General features: G+C 40.9%; 1 protein-coding gene and 1 long non-coding RNA gene across 4 annotated transcripts in view; both read right to left on the bottom strand.

The window, feature by feature from the left end:
• Positions 1 to 1,352, bottom strand: part of LOC137322543 (protein unc-13 homolog B-like) — a 554,720-nt gene extending 553,368 nt beyond the window's left edge. For all 3 annotated transcript variants that reach the window (XM_067985478.1, XM_067985470.1, XM_067985475.1), the window contains exon 1: positions 1,165 to 1,352. In XM_067985478.1, the coding sequence (XP_067841579.1) occupies positions 1,165 to 1,186 (22 nt within the window). In that variant the 5' untranslated portion in view covers positions 1,187 to 1,352. The remainder of the gene's footprint in view (positions 1 to 1,164) is intronic.
• Positions 1,353 to 2,284: 932 nt separating this feature from the next.
• On the bottom strand, positions 2,285 to 20,650 carry LOC137328637 (uncharacterized). Its single transcript, XR_010964818.1, has 5 exons — positions 20,566 to 20,650; positions 12,049 to 12,208; positions 8,718 to 8,866; positions 4,433 to 4,547; positions 2,285 to 2,681 (listed from the first exon to the last, which is right to left on the bottom strand). It is a non-coding gene; the product is annotated as an uncharacterized lncRNA (long non-coding RNA).
• Between the last annotated feature and the right edge of the window lie 1,264 nt (positions 20,651 to 21,914).

Genomic DNA, 21,914 nt, shown 5'->3' with positions numbered 1-21,914 from the left:
AATGTCAAATAAGCGCGATTACACCCAATCATGAATCTTAAAAGAAAAAGAAAAACGATCCTGAGTTTCTACCTTCAAAGTTATCTTCCTATGTTCACCGTTTTTAAATGACCAAAGCAAAGTGAACAAAAGCTACAGTAAACATGTATTACAGCAAACTGAAACCTTTCTGCCCTGCCAAGCGGGCAGGTGACGATGTGTACGCTGTAATGTTTTAATTACTGTAAAAAATTTCCACTAATATCATAAGTATCTCAAACCAAAGAAAGCGTCGAAAGAAATGTATCGATTTAAAATCTGTTCATCCCGTTGCGTTTAAGCGGGGCTCCCCTCGCAAAATGACAGGAGGATCCTAGGTTCGGTTCCACCGACAACTTTCCTTTTAGAAATGCTCCCGTCCACATCACCAAACCGGAGAAACCTTGAATGGTGGCTTATCGCATCCGTTTACCTACTGCAACAGCCGTCCTCCGAGAGCAGACTTTAGATCAACTACCATGTCGAATAGAAACGGACTTAATCTTAACAACCTCATCCTGTTTCAACAGTAAGTGATAACATTTTATCATATCTCATCCATGGTATATGTTGAGAGCCAAAGACGATCGTTTAAATCCTGAAGTGATTTTGATAGTTTAAAAGATTGCAACTCTGGAAGGCAACGCATATACCACTTAAAAACACACAAAACCACTAAACGAAAAGTTTCACTGAGTGGCGCAGGTTAGAACACGCACCATCAGTTTGCGTGAATAATTCCCAATACAGTATGAAGAAAGCGAACGGAGGAGGAAGAGGAGGAGGAGAGTGGGGGAAATCGACAGAAAAACGCAGAAACTGCAACAAGTTAATTTAAATAAAACTGCTGAATGCTTCAGAGAAACCCGTTGGTTCCGATTAAATGTTGATTACAAAATAAAATAAAGTGACGGATGCGCCAGAGGTTCGTGAAACCAGCAACAAGTCTGCTTACTGATTCAAAAAAAAAACAGGGGCGACCAACACTCACTTTCAGTCCGATTACTAATCCGGGGATACGAGCAGCTGACAAGCCGATGACTTTGAACGAAGTGAAGGCAGGGTGTGGGTACCGGTCTTCCCCTTCCCCCCCAGGCCTCTCCACTCACCCCCCTCCTCAACAACACCCCTTAGCAACACACTCACCTCTCACACAAAGTAGAGACATAGTGCACCAAAGTCCGCCTCGCCGCCTGATACCGATGCCGAAAATATCGAAGATGGTTTTACTGGCCGAGGGGAAGTGCTCGCTCTCCGCCCAGCGTCGCCACTGACATCCCGAAGCAAGTCAGCCCGGCTCGGCGCGGCGCGGCCGTTGACAGCCCATCGCCATGTTGATTAGTCTCTTTATTCCACAGACGGAAGTACCGTGTCTGCGGGGAGGAGGAGGAGGAGGGGGAGGGGGGGGCGGGATTGATTACCGCCTTCAGCCAATGGCGCAGCGCAAAGCCATGATCGACGTCGGTCGGCCGCGCCCCATCCGACCACGGAGCCAATAGAAGGGCAGCGAGGGCGGGGAGGAGGCGGGGTTTCGGGAGCCGCTCAGCGGGTGATTATGCTGTCAGGTGAGTGACGTAAATAGAACTCAGAGCTTTTCTTCCCCCCCCCCCCGCCCCCCCGGCTAATATTCCCAGCTACAGGTAAGCAGGTCGCCCCATTTCATTTCCGGAGACCACATTTCCCCCCAACCTTGGCTCAAGTTGTTAAAGATTGCAGCAACATGAAGTAAACTGCAAAAATGCAACGAAATCTGAGTTGACCTTGTTTTTGTTTGTAGGATTAATTGTACAGTAAGCCCTCCAGGGGCTTTAAATCTACAGAACTCGTAGTGGTGTGCGCAGAAATATATATTTGACACTTTATTTAATTTAGAAGGAGGTAGTGTATTGGGCTAAGTTCGAATTCCTGCATCTGTTTTGCGAAACCAAAATAAAATAAACCCAAATAACCGCTTTGGTAGTTATTAGGAGCAGACATACACCAGTCAATAGTGCTGTTTACTAAAGGGTAGTCTTCTTACTACGTGTACTAATTGGGCAACTAAATTGCGCTAAACCACGGGTTCTCACATATAGTTTGGTTTATTTTAGATAAAGTATTTAAAAATAAAGTACATTTGAGTTACCGATACGATTTCCGGTAGATATCCTTCCTTCCTCCGACACGTAAACACAAAGTCTCACCGAAATGTTAAGTGCATAGTATTATAACGGCACAGGTGTATTCAGTTCTCACTCGTTTTTAAATATTATAGTTTATTGCTATTCCAATTGTCTATTACAGCATTACAAAAAATATCGTTTGAGTAAGCACCAACTTTCTGAATGGAATACAAATAAATGTCAGTTTTCCCACTCACTTATTTTTTAAAATGCACACTTTAAAAACATATTTACATGAATACTTTTAAAATTTATTTCTTCAAAATCTTGGCTGAGTGTTAATGAACTGGAGGTTAAGCGCTGGGATCGTAATACCTCCAAAGTAGCCATGGACATGTTCTGATGAAAGGTCATCGATCTGAAACGTTAACTCTGTTTTCCTCTCCACAGATGCTGCCTGGCCTGCTGAGTGTTTCCAGCATTCTCTGTTTTTATTTCAGATGTCCAGCATCCGCTGCATTTTGCTTTTGTTGTAGCCATAGACACCTAAGGACGTGCCACCTAACAGCCGTTTAAGAAACATTGTCATTGGCGCGAACGATACCAGAAATTGAATTCTATATTTGCTAATACTATTATATAAATATACTCATAAATTACCAACATAATTAGTTGAACTACAGTGAAAATGTGCGCGTATAATGAATGCACATCTCGATATGTTTCTTACTTTCACTTTTTGACTGATTACAAGTGGTGTTTATTGATAGGTGGTCTCCCAAAAGGTTAAATCCGAATTGTTCCTTTATTGTTATAAGTTAGGTTTGGTGTCGAGTGATCATATAAATTAAATCATGAGGGATCCATACACTTTAGCTGGTTCATATAAATTTCAGACTATTTCCCGCTGAATAGCTGGAATTATACGTAGAATTAATTCGGCTTCATTGGCAGGTGCTAAGTGTTCATATCTAGTCATTTTGTTATCGTACAGAAGAACTGCCGTTATTACCCACGTACATATTAATAGTCAGATACGTGGATTTGATAATCTGTTTTTTGTTTGTAATTTAGCTGCTCCAGCAGTTAAGAATGATGTCTGTCTGAAAATGAACAAGTTTTTGTTGATATATTTACAATCTAATAGGTATATAGCAATTCATTCAAAGAAACATTCTTCTGTATGGTTAACATGGGTTGTACGGTAAACATCTGTAATTATACAGTTAAGAAAATCAATCTTTTCTATCAGTTGCGTGTATGTATGTGCGGTTTTATTACTATTTTATAGTCTCCAGCTGCCAAGTATGGTTGACGCCATTTGAGTAAATAGGAATGTAACAAAACCCCTCAGGTTAATATTGTGAATATGCATTTCTCGTCCAGCAAGTCTGAAAAATCCAAGCATCTCCCTATTTTTCTCACTCTTCCAGATATAGTCAAAATTAATTCACTGTAACGTGTAATCAACAATCGGTCCCTTGTTAACCAAATAAAACAGGAAAAAATAAAACTTTCAGTGTAACTTCAGAAATATATAAATATAATTGAAAAAAATCTAAACATCGGACGCCTGTATTTCGAGATTAAAGCAGCTATGATGTTAATCAGTCCCGGTAATCACATTTTACTCAAAATACAACCGAGGCTGTACAGCACAAGAAAATTGTGCATCAATGTGGATCCCAACTAAAACGTGCAATATCTTCAATATGCTTCTTTAAAAGTTTGTTTATGTTACAATCATACCAAATGACTAATTGTAGTTGTAGCTATTTATTTAAATATCGCTTATAACAAATGTCAAAGATACGAGCTGGAAGCTGTCCCGACTACTATTGTGTATTGCACCATACTGAAGTAATTGTATGCACATTGGACGGTGAATAGTGCCACCTGCTTGCTGCATACGGGAGTTACGTTTATTTCATCTCAAAGCCGAAGAATTTGTTTTTCAGGATTTACGACTCCCCAGAGACTCTCGCCACATACAAGGCACAATTCGGGAGTGTGATGGGATTTATCATGTTTTTTGTGAATATGACATGCCTGTTCAATTTTCCACATTGTCATAGCTGCGCTGGAACAGTTTGACTGGAAAGGTAGCTCTGGTGCACAGGGTCTCCAGCACCACAGCTGGGATGTCAGGGCCCATAGCCTTGATGTGTTCAGTACAATTAGTTGCTTCTCAATGTCACGTGAAATGAACTGAATTGATTGGGCACTGGCATCTATAATCGTGGAGACCTTGGGAGGAGGCACTTTTGGCTGAAGACACTTACAAGCCCTTCAGATTTGTCTCTTGCACTCACCTACTAGGCTCCACCATGGCTGAGGATGGGGATGTTCATGGAGCCTCCTCCTATTAGCTACCTAGTTGTCCACCAGTGTTCTTGACTGGATGTGATAAGGCTATCGAGTTTTACTCTGTGAATATAAAGATAAGTGATTATATCTCTGTATCAGGTTCTGCTTGCTTAAGAAGGAAATTTAGGGTAAAAAGACCAATTAAATCACCTGGAGTAAGAAAAGGGAAGTAAAGCCATTGCTAAGACACGCTTAAGGGTTAAAGCTGTTGCAAAAACTCAGAAGCCAGAAGATCAGGGACAGTTCTTCTGAATATGCTGTACAAGGCAGATGGAAGGCCCAGGCGGTTCCAGTAAAATGACTGCAGGTGCTGTGGGTTACACAGGCTAAGGTTGTCTATTAAGCCTAGAGGTCTGAGGTTGAGCAGGACTCAAGGGTGAGACCAAAGGATTGCTCATGCATTGAGCCAGCGCAGACTTGATGGGCCGAATGGCCTCCTTCCATGCTATCACCTTCCATGATTCTATGATTCTATAAAGAGGTAGGCCAAATGCCTGATTGCAAGGACATGTACAGGCCTGGAACTCATCTAGGAAAACAGGGGAGTTTGAGGTTGTGTGAATTAGGGAAGAAGTTGCCTCTGCCTTTTCTAAGTGAAAGATATTAATCCCAATTTTCTTCCCTCCATCTGGATGCTAGAAATGCAGTGCATACTTCCATAATTGCAGGTTCAGTTCATTTAAAATAGCCTAGCATACCCCAAATGCACCTTTGTCCTTTGGTAGGACCTTGTTCCCATAAATGAGAACAGAAATGTCACTGCCCAAAAACAACAACCTGAATGTCTCCAGCCCCGACCCCCATCCTGCTGGCCTTGTGGAAAAAGTTGCATTCTGGCTGGCCTGATCCCATTCAGATCATCTGCTTCTTCTAAATGCCCCTGCAAATGGATGCCCAACTGGCTTTTGGGAGGAGGAAAATGAGACTTGCATGCCTGCGCCTGCTCCAGGTGCAAGCACTCAACCCTCTGCCCCCACCAGCACTGGGAAATGCTGGAAATCCCAGAGGAACCAGTGTTCTGGGTCACCACCCTTTCTCCTCTACTTTCTATTCAGGAATTGACTGCTACTTCCATATGTTAATAGACCATTTAAACCTTGGATTTTTGGGTGAAGCTGGCCAAACCTCACATCGTTTTACAAATCCTTCTCTCCTTAAGTATAGTGTGGCATCAGAAGGCCTCAGTGGCTGCATATGACTTGCGCAAACACATTCCGATACAGTCAGCAAAGTCCATTTATTCTACTTGATTAAGATTGTTTGAATCTGGTTTACAGCCAGACATTCTGCTTTTCCACCAGGGCTGCTCAGTTTTTAAAAAGAAAATGTAAACATAAGAACTTAGGAAGAAAGGAACAGGAGTAGGCCATTTAGCCACTCGAGCCTGTTCCGCCATTCATTGAGATCATGGCTAATCTGTGACCTAACTCCATATACCCTTATCCCTTAATACCTTTGGTTAACAAAAATCTATCAATCTCAGATTTAAAATTAACAATTGAGCTAGCATCAACTGCCATTTGCAGAAGAGAGTTCCAAAATTCTCCCACCCTTTGCGTGCAGAAGTGTTTCCTAACTTCATCCTGAAAGTCCTGGCTCTAATTTTTAGGCTTTTTCCCCTAGTCCTAGACTCCCCAACCAGCAAAAATAGTTTCTCTCTATTTACCCCATCGGTTCCCCTGAATATCTTGAAAACTTCGATCAAATCACCCCTTAATCTTCTAAATTCCAGGGAATACAACCCTAGTTTGTGTAATCTCTCCTTGTAATTTAATCCTTGGTGCCCGGATATCATTCTAGTAAATCTACGCTGCACTCCCCCCCAGGCCAATATATCCTTCCTAAGGTGCGGTGCCCAGAACTGAACACAGTATTCCAGGTGTGGTCTAACCAGGGTTTTGTATAGCTGCAGCATAACTTCTACCCCCTTGTATTCTCGTCCTCTAGATATAAAGACCAGCATTCCGTTAGCCTTTTTGATTATTTTCTGTACCTGTCCATGACATTTTAATGATCTATATACACGGACCTCTAAGTCTCTTTGGACCACCACTGTTTTGAGCTTTTCACCATTTAGAAAATACTCTGATCTATCCTTTTTAGGTCCAAAGTGGATGACCTCACACTTGTCTACATTGAAATCCATTTTCCACAGTTTTGTCCATTCATTTGATCTATTAATATCGCTCTGTAATTTTATGCTTCCATCTACACTGCTTACAATGCTGCCTATCTATGTGTCACCAGCAAACTTGGAAATGCGGCTCCCTATCCCGTCATTTAAGTCATTACAAATATAATGAATAGTTGAGGCCGCAACACAGATCCCCTGTGGTACACCTCTAGTCACATCCTGCCAATTTGAGTACCAGCCCATTATCCCTACTCTCAGTCTCCTACCACTTAGCCAATTTCCTAACCAGGTCAATAATATGCCCTCAATTCCATGAGCTTCAACTTTAGCTAACAGTCTCTTATGAGGGACTTTATAGAATGCCTTCTGGAAGTCCATATAAACAACAGCCATAGACATTCCCCTGTCCATTAATTTAGTCCCTCTTCAAAAAATTCAATCAGGTTCGTCAGGCATCACCTACCCTTTACAAATCCATGCTGGCTCTCTGATCAGCTGAAAATTTTCAAGGTGTGCAGTCACTCTATCCTTAATTATAGACTCTAGTAATTTCCCGACAACAGATGTTAGGCTAACTGGTCAAAAATTCCCTGGTTCCCTCTCTCACCTTCCTTAAATAGCGGAGTGAAGTGCAATTTTCCAATCTAAAGGAACAGTCCCTGAATCGAGAGAACTTTGGAAGATTATAGTTAGGGCTTCTGCAGTGCTCTCACCTACTCCCTTTAAAACCCTGGGATGGAAACCATCTGGTCCTGGGGATTTGTTACTCTTTAGTGCCATTATTTTCTTCATTTCTGTTAATTTGCTTACATTAATTATGGTGAGTCCCCGTCCCTGATTCAAAATTAGTTTCCTTGGGGCGTCTGGCATGCTATCCTCTTCCTCCACTGTAAATACTGACGCAAAGTAATTATTTAACTTGTCTACCATTTCCTTGTTTTCATTTACAATATCACCAGGCAGAATTAGTCCAATTTTGATGCCTGTGGCCTGGTTTTTAGGTCACACAGAGCTTCATAAACCAGGAATTATAATCAGGGAAATAAGTTTTCTAATTGGGTCCTTAAAAACGTTCTGTGCACAATCTGGCAGGTTCATCTGGAAATATTAAAATTTCAGTCAGCATTGGCAGATGTTTTCATGCTTTAATGATTGACAATTCAGAATGCACTTCAGGCCTTTCTGGCATATGATAGAACGGTATGGTGGGTGGCAAGTTAAAACTCCAGTCACTTAAAATTTCATTTCAAAGAGATTTGCAGTTCAGCGATGCACATACGCAAAATGAAACAGAAATTTCAACAATTCTCAATGTTTCATTGATCAGCAGAAACTCAGACAACAATTTGAAAAAAAAGCAATAATTCACCACATTTTGGAAATGTGACAGATCTGGTTGTAAACAGGCATGATACAGTATTTGAAGTTATACTACATAACTACATATATCTAACATAACTTCATGTATATAACAGAAGTGCCGAGTGGATGATCCATCTCAGCCTCCTCCCGTTATCCCCACCATCACAGAAACCAGCCTTCAGCCAATTCGATTCACTCCATGTGATATCAAGAAACGGCTGAGTGCACTGGATACAGCAAAGGCCATGGGCCTCGACAACATCCCGGCTGTAGTGCTGAAGGCTTGCGCTCCAGAACTAGCCGCGCCTCTAGCCAAGCTGTTCCATTACAGCTACGACACTGGCATCTACCCGACAACGTGGAAAATTGCCCAGGTATGCCCTGTCCACAAAAAGCAGGACAAATCCAATCCGGCCAATTACCGCCCCATCAGTCTACTCTCAATCATCAGCAAAGTGATGGAAGGTGTCGTCAACAGTGCTATCAAGCGGCACTTACTCACCAATAACCTGCTCACCGATGCTCAGTTTGGGTTCCGCCAGGACCACTCGATTGCAGACCTCATTACAGCCTTTGTCCAAATATGGACAAAAGAGCTGAATTCCAGAGGTGAGGTGAGAGTGACTGCCCTTGATATCAAGGCAGCATTTGACCGAGTGTGGCACCAAGGAGCCCTAGTAAAATTGAAGTCAATGGGAATCAGGGGGAAAACTCTCCAGTGGCTGGAGTCATACCTGGCACAAAGGAAGATGGTAGCGATTGTTGGAGGCCAATCATCTCAGCCCCAGGACATTGCTGCAGGAGTTCCTCAGGTGCTTCATCAATGACCTTCCCTCCATCATAAGGTCAGAAATGGGGATGTTCGCTGATGACCTCCAAGAAACTGTCGAAAACTTAAACTTAATATTACTTATTCTATACAATGCATTAACACCCAAACAAAAGTAAGACAAGCGAAAATGTATTAATTTACTTGTACAAGTGGAAGAGCACCTCAAAACAATGGTTGAGGATACATCTTCGCTGAGTTAAAGAAACAGCTCACGTTTATACAGTTCAGTAACAACGCCCACCTGTCACAGAATATGGGCGTACACGTACATTCTTTATTGGCTCAGGTAGTTAGTCAATCAAAATAGGGAACCCACCCTCTAGTTCCCATAGCCGTCTTGATATTTTGGACGCAGGCCTGGGAAAGTGCTTTTTCCCTAAGAAACTGTCTTTATTATCAGTAAGTCTGTAGCTAGTCTCAAGGCTATACGGTCATCCATTCCTGTTAGTCAGCTACCTTTCTATCTAAGGGAGGACAGCTATAAGCATGAGAAAACTCAAAGTAATTACACAATTGTGCTTCTATGTGTTTTTGTGAGAAACTATTATGTGAGTTTTAAAGTGAATTAGCTGGTCAGTTAATATGGTCAAATATCCCTTCATGCATTTTTACATTCGTGAGTTAGGTGTATTAGAGAGAGTTAATATGGTCAGGTATCTCTTTATGCATTTCCACAATGAAGCAGTCCGAGCCCGCATGCAGCAAGACCTGGACGACATCCAGGCTTGGGCTGATATGTGGCAAGTAACATTCGCGCCAGACAAGTGCCAGGCAATGACCATCTCCAACAAGAGAGAGTCTAACCACCTCCCCTTGACATTCAACGGCATTACCATCGCCGAATCCCCCACCATCAACATCCTGGGGGTCACCATTGACCAGAAACTTAACTGGACCAGCCATATAAATACTGTGGCTACAAGAGCAGGTCAGAGGCTGGGTATTCTGCGGCGAATGACTCACCTCCTGACGCCGCAAAACCTTTCCACCATCTACAAGGCACAAGTCAGGAGTGTGATGGAATACTCTCCACTTGCCTGGATGAGTGCAGCTCCAACAACACTCAAGAAGCTCAACACCATCCAGGACAAAGCAGCCCACTTGATTGGCACCCCATCCACCACCCTAAACATTCACTCCCTTCACCGCCAGCGCACAGTGGCTGCAGTGTGTACCATCCACAGGATGCACTGCAGCAACTTCCAGTTGTCTGCTGCACTTTGTCACAACCCCCAAATAAGTCCAAGGTCTAGAACCCAGGGAGTGGGAGCGATTCGGACCGCTCAGAAGTCAGAGGTGAAGCTGACACACACCACCACGCCCTACACACCACCAGCGCACAGTGGCTACAGTGTGTACCATCCACAGGATGCACTGCAGCAACTTGCCAAGGCTTCTTCAACAGCACCTCCCAAACTCACGACCTCTACCACCTAGAAGGACAAGAGCAGCTGGCACATGGGAACAACACCACCTGCATGTTCCCCTCCAAGTCACACACCATCCCGACTTGGAAATATATCACCGTTCCTTCATCGTCGCTGGGTCAAAATCCTGGAACTCCCTTCCTAACAGCTCTGTGGGAGAACCTTCACCATACGGACTGCAGCGGTTCAAGAAGGCGGCTCACCACCACCTTCTCAAGGGCAATTAGGGATGGGCGATAAATGCTGGCCTCGCCAGCGATGCTCACATCCCATGAACGAATAAAAAAAAAACTTATACTGCTAAGGTAGCAACCACTGTCCATCAGCAAGTGACCCCTGAGTACATCAGAGAGTTTTCTAAACTAATTCCCTTGCTATCAGTATCTCAGTGGTTACATTTGGCTAGCAATTTAGCCATAATGCTGCAGTGCATAATTGGCAAAACAGCTAATAAAACAAATCAACCCCATAAGCCCTGCTCTTGTGCTCTCATCAAGTTTTAGATTTAACAATAGATGGCAACCCTATACTTAATTCCCCCTATGAAACAACAAAACCACTGTGGTGTCAAACTGCCGTAATGTAGAAAAGAAAAATAACGTAATGATCATGTTCAAAATGGAAAAGCTTTGTTAATATTTGACATGCAGAATTCCGGATGGTTTGGAATGAGTAATGCAGTGGTAATATTGTAAACAAGTATAATCCAGAGTTTGTGACCAGGAATAATGCAATTTATATAAATAATTATTTTCCAGTTCTAAATCAGGGAATAAAGAGCAGAGTGAATATTGTAAACACAATTCTTCATGGGGGGGGTGTGAAATATGAAGAATATTTTCACTTATGTCACACTCAAGTGATCAGGTCAGTCAGTGTTGAAAATATTCTTCATATGTCACACCTTCCAATGTAGTTATTCTCTATATATTCTCCACAAAAGGAATTTAACATTCCAAATAGGAAAAAACAAACAAGTTATAGTATATAAATAAATATTAAAAATCTGTAATGCTGTAAAACTTTTGTTTGTTTTTTCATATATGCAACCTTATTTTCCCTTTGTGGAGAATATAAGGAGAATAACTGTCTCAGAAGGTGTGATGTATGAAGAATATTTTCAACACTGACTAACCTGATCGCTAAAATAGAAAAGAACAGTGAGTTCTGATTGGACTAGATTGCAGTGTTTTGCAAAAAAAAATGTATTTTCCCCACTGAATGAACCCTCTCTCTTTACAAAATAACCTTCAATTTTTCATGTTTTTTCGTCTCATCGAGGTGAGGGTGGTCATTATAATGGAATGTTTGCGAGACATTAGGTCAGTGCATTAATGGGATATAAATGGTATAAGTTACAGCCAAAATGAAACGAAAGAAAGCCCGAAGCACAGGCTTGAGGCCACAGTTGTTATTGGCTATCACTGCCTTATGAAACATGTTAGCAACAGGTAGTCCTTACAGCAGATGGCACAGCTCTACATCTGAGTCTGCTAACCCAGACCCGATGAACCTACTTCTCCACAGCCATTGCCAGGTGGGTGCAACAATGCCTGAACAATGGGGGTGAGGGGTGACATCCTTTGGGTGTAGCCAATCAGCCTATATTGGCTGATAATCATACTGGCATGCCTTTTTTCATGAAGTAAAGCATGACATATTCCGATTGAGGTGTTTCTGAGAAACCATTTAGCAAAATGTTAGGGTTTTACATTTACCTGTGCCATTGTGCCTACTGCCACAATCTACCATGAAAGTTGTAGCCTCCGCATGCACTAATCATCTGCCAAAGCAAGATCTGATCACCTCTTTCTGTAGATGTGGGTGTTCGGGTACTTATCGGTGGACACAGAGCACTTCTTGGCATCTCAACCCATTTGCCATCCCTTTTCTGGTCCTCCTTTACTTCCCAGAATCTCCCATCAGAGAATTCCCATTGGGAAATCCACTGATGATTGAAATGATGCTGCAGGAAAAAACTTGGTAAATAAAATAGTTGGCACAAAGGCTCCTGGATTAAAAAAAATGAAAAATGGACCAGAAATGGCCCAAAAACTGCAAAAACAAGCTTCTTTTAGGCACTTTAAATTTATTTATCTGTTCTACTCAGCGCCTAGTAGCCTGGATGCCCAATTATACTGGATATTGTTATTAGTTGCCACGGTGTTCACAGCAACAACAAATATATGGGAGGAAGTAGAAAAGTGCATCACTTAAATATTCTAATGATGTGGGGGCTTTTCTCTCCCCCTTCCCACTGGCAGGATAATGGAAAGGAGTTGAATCCTGAACTGGTTGAGAGCAAGATGAACAATATTATGATGGAGAAAAGGAAAATGTTGTATAAGTTCAGATAAATGATCCTGAGGGAGATGAGGGAGGAAATTACAAAGGCCCTAAAAATTATTTTTCAGGCATCTATTGAGTGTGGATATGTGCTGGAAGACGGGAGAGTGGACGAAGTAGTATCCATTTTTAAGAAGGGAGACAGAACTAATGCAGGTAATTACTGGTCAGTTAGCTTAACATCTGTGGTAGGGAAATTTTAGTCTTTAATTAAGGATGAAATTAACATGTATATAAATAAAGGGAAAATAAAAGAAGTAGCTAGCATGGATTTCAAAAGGGACGATTGTGATTGACAAACCTCATTGAATACTTTAAGGTGGTAACAGGTATAGCAGATGAGGGAATTGCAGTTTATGTAGTGTACATGAACTTTAGGAAAGCTTTTGACAAGGTACATGATTTGGATGTAGGCCAAGAGGGAGTGGTGTCAAAATTTGCAGATGATACCAAAATAAGAGTTGCATCAAGTTACATCAAAACTGCAGCAAAGAAACAGGCCATTTGGCCCAACTGGCATTTATGCTCCACACGAGCCTCCTCCCTCCCTACTTCATCTAACCCTATCAGCATACCCTTCTATTCCTTTTTCCCTCATGTGCTTATCCAGCTTCCCCTTAAATGCGTCTGTGCTATTTGCCTCAACTACTCCTTGTGGTAGCGCGTTTCACATTCTTACCACTCTTTGGGTAAAGAAGTTTCTCCTGAATTCCCTATTGGATTTATTAGCGACTATTTTATATTTATGACCTCTAGTTTTGGACTTCCCCACAAGTGGAAACATTTTCTCTACACCTACCCTTTCAAACCCTTTCATTATCTTAAAGATTTCAATCAGGTCACATGTCAGCCTTCTCTTTTCTAGAGTGAAGAGCCCTAGCCTGTTCAGCATTTCCTGATAAGTATATCCTCTCAATCCTGGTATCATCCTTGTGAATCTTTTTTGCACCCTCTCCAATGCATCTATATCTTTTCTATTATATGGAGACCATAACTGTGCACAATACTCCATGCGGTCTAACCAAACTTCTATACAAGTTTAACATAACTTCTCTGCTTTTTAATTGTATCCCTCTAGAAATGAACGCTAGTGCTTGATTTGCTTTTTTTTATGATTTTATTAATCTGCGTCGCTACTTTTAGTGATTTGTCTATCTGTATCCCTAGAACTCTTTGCTCCTCTATCACATTTAGACTCTTATTATCCAAGCAGTATGTGGCCTCCTTATTCTATATTGAAATTCATTTGCCAATTACGTGTTCATTCTGTAAGTTTATTAATGCCCTCTTGCATTTTGATGCATTCTTCCTTTGTATTAACTATACCACCCAATTTGGTGTCATGCGCAAATTTTGAAATTGTATTTCCGATTCTCAAATCCAAATCGTTAATGTAAATTGTGAACAACAGTGGTGCCAGCACCGATCCTTGTGGAACACCACTTCCCACGTTTTGCTACGTACCCTTAACCCCTACTCTTTGTTTTCTGTTTCGTAGCCATCTTGCTATCCATTCTGCTACGGGTCCCTAGGTCCTAGAGTCCAGAATGTGGTATCTTATCAAAGGCCTTTTGAAAATCCAAATATATTACATCTGCTGCATTACCTTGTCTACTCTTTCTGTTACTTCTTCAAAGAATTCAATATGGTTAGTCAAGTATGACTTTCCTTTCTGAAATCCATGCTGACTATTCTTTATTATATTTTCATTCTCTAGATGTTTTTCTATTACATCTTTGAGTAAAGATTCCATTATCTTTCCTACCACCGAAGTTAAGCTAACTGGTCTATGGTTCCCTGGACTTGTTCTATCTCCCTTTTCAAATACAGGAATAACATTAGCTGTCCACCAGTCCTCTGGCACTGTTCCCGTTTCTAATGAATTTTTATATGTAATGGTGCATCTGCTATCTCCTCCCTACTTTTAATCTTCACAGATGCAATCCATCTAGACCAGGGGTTTTATCTTCTCTAAGTTTGATTTGTTTATCAATTATTTCCCCCTTTTTATCTAAATGTTTTTATATCTGTTTTGTTCTCTTGTTTTAATGTCATACCCACCTTATTAGTCTCCCTGGTAAATACTGAAACAAAGTAACTATTCAATATTTCTGCTATTTTGCTGTCATTACCTATGAGTCTATCTTGTGCATCCCTTAATGGCCCTATCCCTATCCTGATTTTTCTTTTGTTATTTATGTGTTTGTAGAATACTTTACTATTTCTTTTTATATTCCTTGATAATTTAATTTCGTAGTTCCTCTTTGCTTTCCTAATTGTTTTTTTGGCTTCTTTCCTAACCTCTTCATATTCCCTTTTGTCGTCCTCTCTTTTACTGACTTTGTACTTAGAATATGCCTTTTTCTTTAGTTTCAATTTTACTCATCTCTTTATTCATCCATAGTGTTTCATTATTGGCTAGATTGTTCTTGTATTTTTAGAGGAATATATTTCTCCTGAACTCTAGTGATCACCGTTTTAAATATTTCACACTGCTGTTATACTTCTTTGTCTGTCAAAAATTTTTTTCCAGTCTACCTTCCCTAGTTCCATTCTCACCCCTCAAAATTAGCTTTTTTCCAATCTATTACTTTGGTCTTTGTCTTACTTATGTCTTTCTCAATCATTATATTACTGAGGTATAGTTAATTAAACATAGAAACAATTCCTTAGAAGACCATATGAAGCTGCAAAGGGATATTGATAATTTGGGCTAAAAAGTAGTAAGTGAAATTCAATGTTAGTGTGAGATGATGCATTTTGGTAAAAAAAAGCACCAGCAGTTATATTCTGAATGGAGTAGGCTTGGTGCTATAGAAGACCAGAGGGATTTGGTGGTATAGGTTCATAGGATATAAAAGGCAGCGCCTCAGTTTGCTAAGGCTGTAAAAAAGCTAATGGAATTGTAGATTTTATCATAAGAGGTATCGAATATAAAAGCCAAGAGGTAACGAACAATGAGCCTATATAAGACCTTAATAAGACTTCAGTTAGAGTACTGTGTACTGTGTTGGGCTCCACATTATAGGAAGGATATTGAAGATTTAGAGAGGGTACAGTGCAGATTCATTAGGATGCTGCTTGGTATGAGGAAATACAAATATTAAGAACGACCTGAAATATTGGAGGGGTAATTTTAAATGTGATTAGAACTATTTGCTCATGTGGAGGGCAAATACCGACATGGACTGGTTGGGCTGATTGGCCTTTTTCCACATTGTAACTGCTATGAATGTGTGTCATATGCAAACAAAGCAAAGATCGGGCATTAAGGGTGTCTCCTTTTTCTCATCCTGACACCCCAAAATGTGTACACACAGGCTGTTGTGATAAGGAAAATCAGACCTGCTTTTTAAGTAAATGGTCAATAATTAACATCCAAATCTTTTTTCTATTTTATCCTCCCTAAAGGCGATACTTTCACCTCATTCATGCTTTGTTCTTACAATATGCACAACTATAAATTTATATTCACATTAATATTTTTCATTTTTCTTTATTTTTTCTTCCTCCTTTAAGCATCCTGTTACCTCCGCCTTTGCTGCTGTATTTTTGACCACTATCTTATTTTTCCTTTGTCAGTAAGCATTCAATCTTGATTCTGTATCTCTGCCAACACTCTGTCTAAGATTAGAAACTCTGAAACATGAGAAACAACCTGCATCTTACCACAATATCGCCATACATTGCTTTATGTCAGATAAGCACAGACAGCACAGTAGTAGTTATGAAGTTAAAAGTGGTGGGGTATAGGTTTATCATCACCTTTTGCTTCCTATTACCAGGCTGCTTTTCAATCCAGCTAGCTAAGACCCATTAACTCCATGAGCTTTAATCTTCTTATCATAGAATCATAGAAAGGTTACAGCACGGAAGGAGACAATTCGGCCCATCGAATCCTTGCCGGCTCTATGCAAGAGCAATCCAGCTAGTCCCGCTCCCCTGCCCTATCCCCGTAGCCCTGCAAATTCTTTCCTTTTAAGTACTTATCCAGTTCCTTTTTGAAAGCCACGATTGAATCTACCTCCACCACCCCACCTGGCAGTGCATTCCAGATCCTAACCACTTGCTGTGTAAAAAAGTTTTTCCTCATGTCACCTTTGATTCTTTTGCCAATCATCTTAAATCCATGTCCTCTGGTCCTTGACCCTTCCGCCAATGGGAACAGTTTCTCTCTATCTATTCTATCTAGACCCTTCATGATTTTAAATACCTCTAACAAATCTCCTCTCAACCTCTCTGTTCCAAGGAGAACAACCCCAGCTTCTCCAGTCCATCCACATAACTAAAGTCCCTCATCCCTGGAATTCTCTAAAAGTTTGCAGTGTGGCATTTTGTTAAATATCTTCTGAAATCCTATTATACTCATCAGATAACCTTCATCCATTCATATAGTTATGTCCCTAAACAACTTCAGTACATTTGTGAGGCTTGACCTGTTGCTTCTAAATCTATGCTGACAGCTCTTTATAATCTCAGCACTCTTCGATGAACACTGATGGTCTTGTGCATTTTCTCCATTATCAATTTTTAGACTAACCTGTTGAATACTTCTTTGCCTTTACATTATTAGTGAATATCATTTCAACTTTAAAAAAAAATTAGATTCTTTGATTATTATCTGATTGGCTAAAAGTAATCATTCAACAATCCTTGTTACATTTTAATATTGGGGGAGATACCCTTTACGCACTATGCATAATGAAAATTCTAAAACTCTTTCAAACATATTTATGATTTTATACTTTTCAACACTTCCCACTTCTCCCTCTCATTGTACCATGCTCCTTTTGGGCAGCCAGTCCACCCTTGATGAGAGCCAGTATATCTCCTGCAAGACTTCACAGAATCATAGAATGATACAGCACAGAAAGAGGCCATTCGGCCCATCATGCCTGTGCTAACTCTTTGAAAGAGATATCAAATTAGTCTAATTCCCTTTTGAAAGTTATTATTGAATCCTCTTCCATCACTCTTTCAGGTGGTGCCTGAAATACATTTTGGTAGGAAGAATGAAGAGAGGCGATATAAACTAAATGGTACAATTTTAAGGGGGTGCAAGAACAGAGAGACTTGGGCTGTACCAAGTCTTTGAAGGTGGCAGAACAAGTCGAGAAGGATGTTAAAAAATTCTAAAACTCTTTCAAACATATTTATGATTTTATACTTTTCAACACTTCCCACTTCTCCCTCTCACTGTACCATGCTCCTTTTTGGGGGAACTAGTCCACCCTTGATGAGAGCCAGTATATCTCCTGCAAGACTTCAAAGAATCATAGAATGATACTGCACAGAAGGAGGCCATTTTAGTATTCCAGATCATAACAACTCACGGTGTAAATTTTTTTTTCTTGATGTTGCCTTTTGTTCTTTTGGCAATTACCTTAAATCCGTTTCCTTTGGTTACCGACCCTTCTGCCGCTGGAAACAGTTTCTCCTTATTTACGCTATCAAAACTTCCCTTAACCACCTCTGTTCTAAGGAGAACAACCCCAGCTTCTCCAATCTCTCCATGTAACTTAAATCTTTCATATCATTCTAGCAAATCTCCTCTGCACCCTCCCTAAAGCCTTGACATCCTTCCTAAAGTGTGGTGCCCAGAATTGGCCACAATACTCCAGTGGGGCCTAACCAGTGTTTTATAATGGTTTCGCATAACTTCCTTGTTTTTGTACTCTATGCCTCTATTTATAAAGCCAAGGATCCCGTATGCCTTTTTAACATCCTTCTCAATGTGTTCTGCCACCTTCAAAGACTTGTGTACATACACCCCAGGTCTCTATGTTCTTGCACCCCCTTAAAATTGTACCATTTAATTTATATCGCCTCTCTTCATTCTTTCTACATAAATGTATCACTTCACACTTCTCTGCGTTAAATTTCATCTGACATGTGTCTGCCCATATCACAAGCCTGTCTATGCCCTCCTGAAGTCTGTTACTATCCTCTTCACTGTTTTTTACATTTCCGAGTTTCGTGTCATCTGCCAACTTTGAAATTATGCCCAGTATACTCAAGTCCACGTCATTAATATATATCAAAAAAGCAGTGCTCCCAACATCGACCCCTGGGAGACACCACTGTATACTTCCCTCCAAGCTGAAAAACAACCATTCATCACTACTCTCTGCTTTCTGTCGCTTAGCCAATTTCGTATCCACGCAGCCACTGCCCCTTTAATCCCATGGGCTTCAATTTTGCTAAGAATATTGTAGTAAGATGCTGGTTGTTTTTCATGTTTCAGAGTTTCTGTTCTTAGACAGAATTGTTTGCAGAGGTGCAGAATCAAGATTGACTGCTTGCTGGAAAAGGAAAATGAAGATAGTGGTCAAAAATACATCAGCAAAGGCAGAAGCCTGGGAATAGGTGGTTTGTAGCAGGGTAGAACTTAAAGGAAGAAGAAAACAGAAAGAAAAGTGAAAATGCTCATCTATGAAAACATCTCCTGAATGCAAAACCAGTCCTCCTGCAGGTGGCACCAGATAAAATTCTACATGAATGGTTGTTTATGAAATGTTGTAAACTTGTAACTAAAACCTTGTATTTTGGGGCAGGACCAAACTCAAACAAATTATGCTATTTCTCTTGCACTGATGGGTTGTATGCTGGATTCATTTTCTTAAGTATAAAATGTGGGAAATAGCCCTTCATTTATTATTTTGTAGCTCCCTCTATTGGACACAAAGAATTATGCTACAATTAATGCTTTGCATTCGGAAGGCACAATGGATTCCAAGATTATAAAGCTAAAGGTCTGTTTATAAATTCTGTTGGCCTACAAGCACAATGGATGCTGTCTGGTTATCGCTACATTAATTCAGCACCAGTAAATCTTTCTTTGGGGGGGGGGGGGGTTATGGATGAGGTTACTTCTTTATGGTATTTTAGATTTTCTCCTCTTTCCTGTTTTCATTGTGTATGTTATTCACATATGAACCGTGCTGAGTGACCTGAGCACAAGGTTCCACCAATCGTTCTCTGATGCCAGCCACAAGCAGGTACATAATGTTACTCTTGATGGTTCTCCCTTCAGTTTTCTCTTCCTACATTTGGGAAAGTGTCTGGCAACTACTTAATGTATCCCACATTCGAGATTAGGACCTCAACATGTAGCGTATTCCAGGAGTAAACCCATGGCCAGCCATTCTGTGGTATAATATATTGAAGCTGCAATGCACTGCACCATCCTTGTTAATTTGCTCTTAAAATAATTCCAGTTACAGGGTTCCCACTATGTGTTATTATTTAAGTGGAGTCGATCTCCTGTGAGGATATGCTTGATCCATGACATTTTAGTGCTTCTGCCTTATCAAACTGGTCATACACTAATCTTTCTCGTGGAGTCTTGTAACTACAATTATATTAAATTTAAATAAACAAGAAAAATGGCAAAGGACTGGTGTAGAGGTAAGTACTTACCTTTATTTGTAATTACTGCAAAGTTAAATTTCCCATTGTAACACATGACTAGGGCCAGCGCTCCTACATTACATCAGTGACTACACTTCAAAAGTACTTCATTGGCTGTAAAGGGCTTTGGAACGTTCTGAGGTCGTGAAAGGCATTATATCAATGCGAGTTCTGTTTGTCTGTATGTTTTTATAAGGTGCATTATTTGCACAGAGACGTTTGAACAGAATGGAGGGAGCTGTACTCTGTAAATGGAATAGAGAGTGCTCAAAGCGGAAAGCAGTCCATTCAGTAGCACTGACATCCTTACTTTTATAAGCATGTACAAGAAAGTATATTTGAAAGATTCAGAAATAAGGCGGGGGGGGTAGATTCTGTCTTCACCACCTGGGCATCAATCTGGCAGAGCGGATTGCCAGCCCTTTATAGGACCTGTTTGATATCCATTTAATTGAAACCAGCACTAAAGTTTTCTCTGCGGAAGAAAAAGGACTGGTATTGCTTGGTCTTACTTTTTACAAATTATGGCCTAAAATTTCCTTGATGTGATTTACACTGCTGCTGCACCTTTAAGAAAAGTGTTACGTCCATTGCTTGCCACTAGAGGGAGATACACAGAAGTTTTCTGGGTACGTTCATTTGCATATCCATTGGTGCATGTACTGATGTAAAACTCGAATAAAACTGGTGTAAGCAGATGGGTCTCCAGGAAAGTTCAGCGCAGTCTTTTAAATGTTCTGCTCAACCTGCGCTCTTCAGCCACACTCTGGAAGACAAACAGGTAAGTCACAATCACTGCTTCTCTCTTTCATTTCTCTCCCATATTACTTCAACAGATTTCTCACCAATACCTTGATTATATTTTGTCAGCATTTTGACCAGTCAAATGACATCAGTAACCGGAAGGAAGCAGGGCATGGCTACAGCCAGGAAAAGGACCCAGAAATTCTCTGATGAAGACCTCCAAACCCTCCTGAATGAGATTGATGCCTGGGTATGCAATCTGGCCAGGAATGTTAGTCACACTGTCTGGAAAGAGATGTATCTGGCACTGACTGCAAAATCCCTTTTTCCAAGGACAACAGTGCCAAAACAAGTTCAATGATTTGATCAGGGCTGGCAAGGTAACACACTCACCATATTCTCCCTTTTGTCCACCCTGGGTACCATCACTCTTCACCCTTTTAAAGCAACACTGACACAACTGACCCTTTACACTGCTGTCTGGTAAATGGTCCCTCTATTGCTTTAAAATGCACTATGGCTACACAAGTTCCCTTAACACACATCAACTTCCTTGCACAACCCCAAAACACCTTCCTCCACTGTAACACCCTCATATGATTTCTCTCCAGTGTCCTGGCCAATATTTATCCCTCAACCAACACCACTAAAAAACAGATTATCTGGTGATTATCACACTGCTGTTGTGGGACCTTGTTGCGTGCAAATTGGCTGCCACGTTTCCTACATTAGAACAGTGACTACATTTCAAAAGTATTTCAATGGTTGTAAAGCTTTTTGGGACATCCTGAGAAAGGTGCCATATAAATGCAAGTCTTTCCTTTCTTTCTTTTATACCCCTACATCTCTCACTTCACCTCTCCCATGCCACTTGCCACACACTCCTTAACTGCAAGCCTTACCTTCATTTACTTGTCTATTTGCAGGAGAAATTGGTGCACAATGCCCAGCTAAGGCAGGTCACTGGAGGGGGAACACAATCTTCAAATCTTACCCTCAATGAGGACAAAGCCATGCAGCTCATGGGCACGCACGTGGCTATTGCTGTGACGGATGCTGAAGTCAGCAGCATCCTGCCAGTACCAGGTTAGTAACACGGCTCCTATAATGTCTCCCTGGGTAGCCCTCTGCAACATCACACACACTCAGCCTTCCATCCTCTTTCTAGGTCT

The sequence above is a fragment of the Heptranchias perlo genome, chromosome 1 (genome assembly GCF_035084215.1).
Source record: "Heptranchias perlo isolate sHepPer1 chromosome 1, sHepPer1.hap1, whole genome shotgun sequence".
NCBI classification, from domain to species: domain Eukaryota; kingdom Metazoa; phylum Chordata; class Chondrichthyes; order Hexanchiformes; family Hexanchidae; genus Heptranchias; species Heptranchias perlo.
The sequence above is the reverse complement of the archived record's forward strand: the minus strand, read 5'-3'. Positions and strand labels throughout refer to the sequence as shown.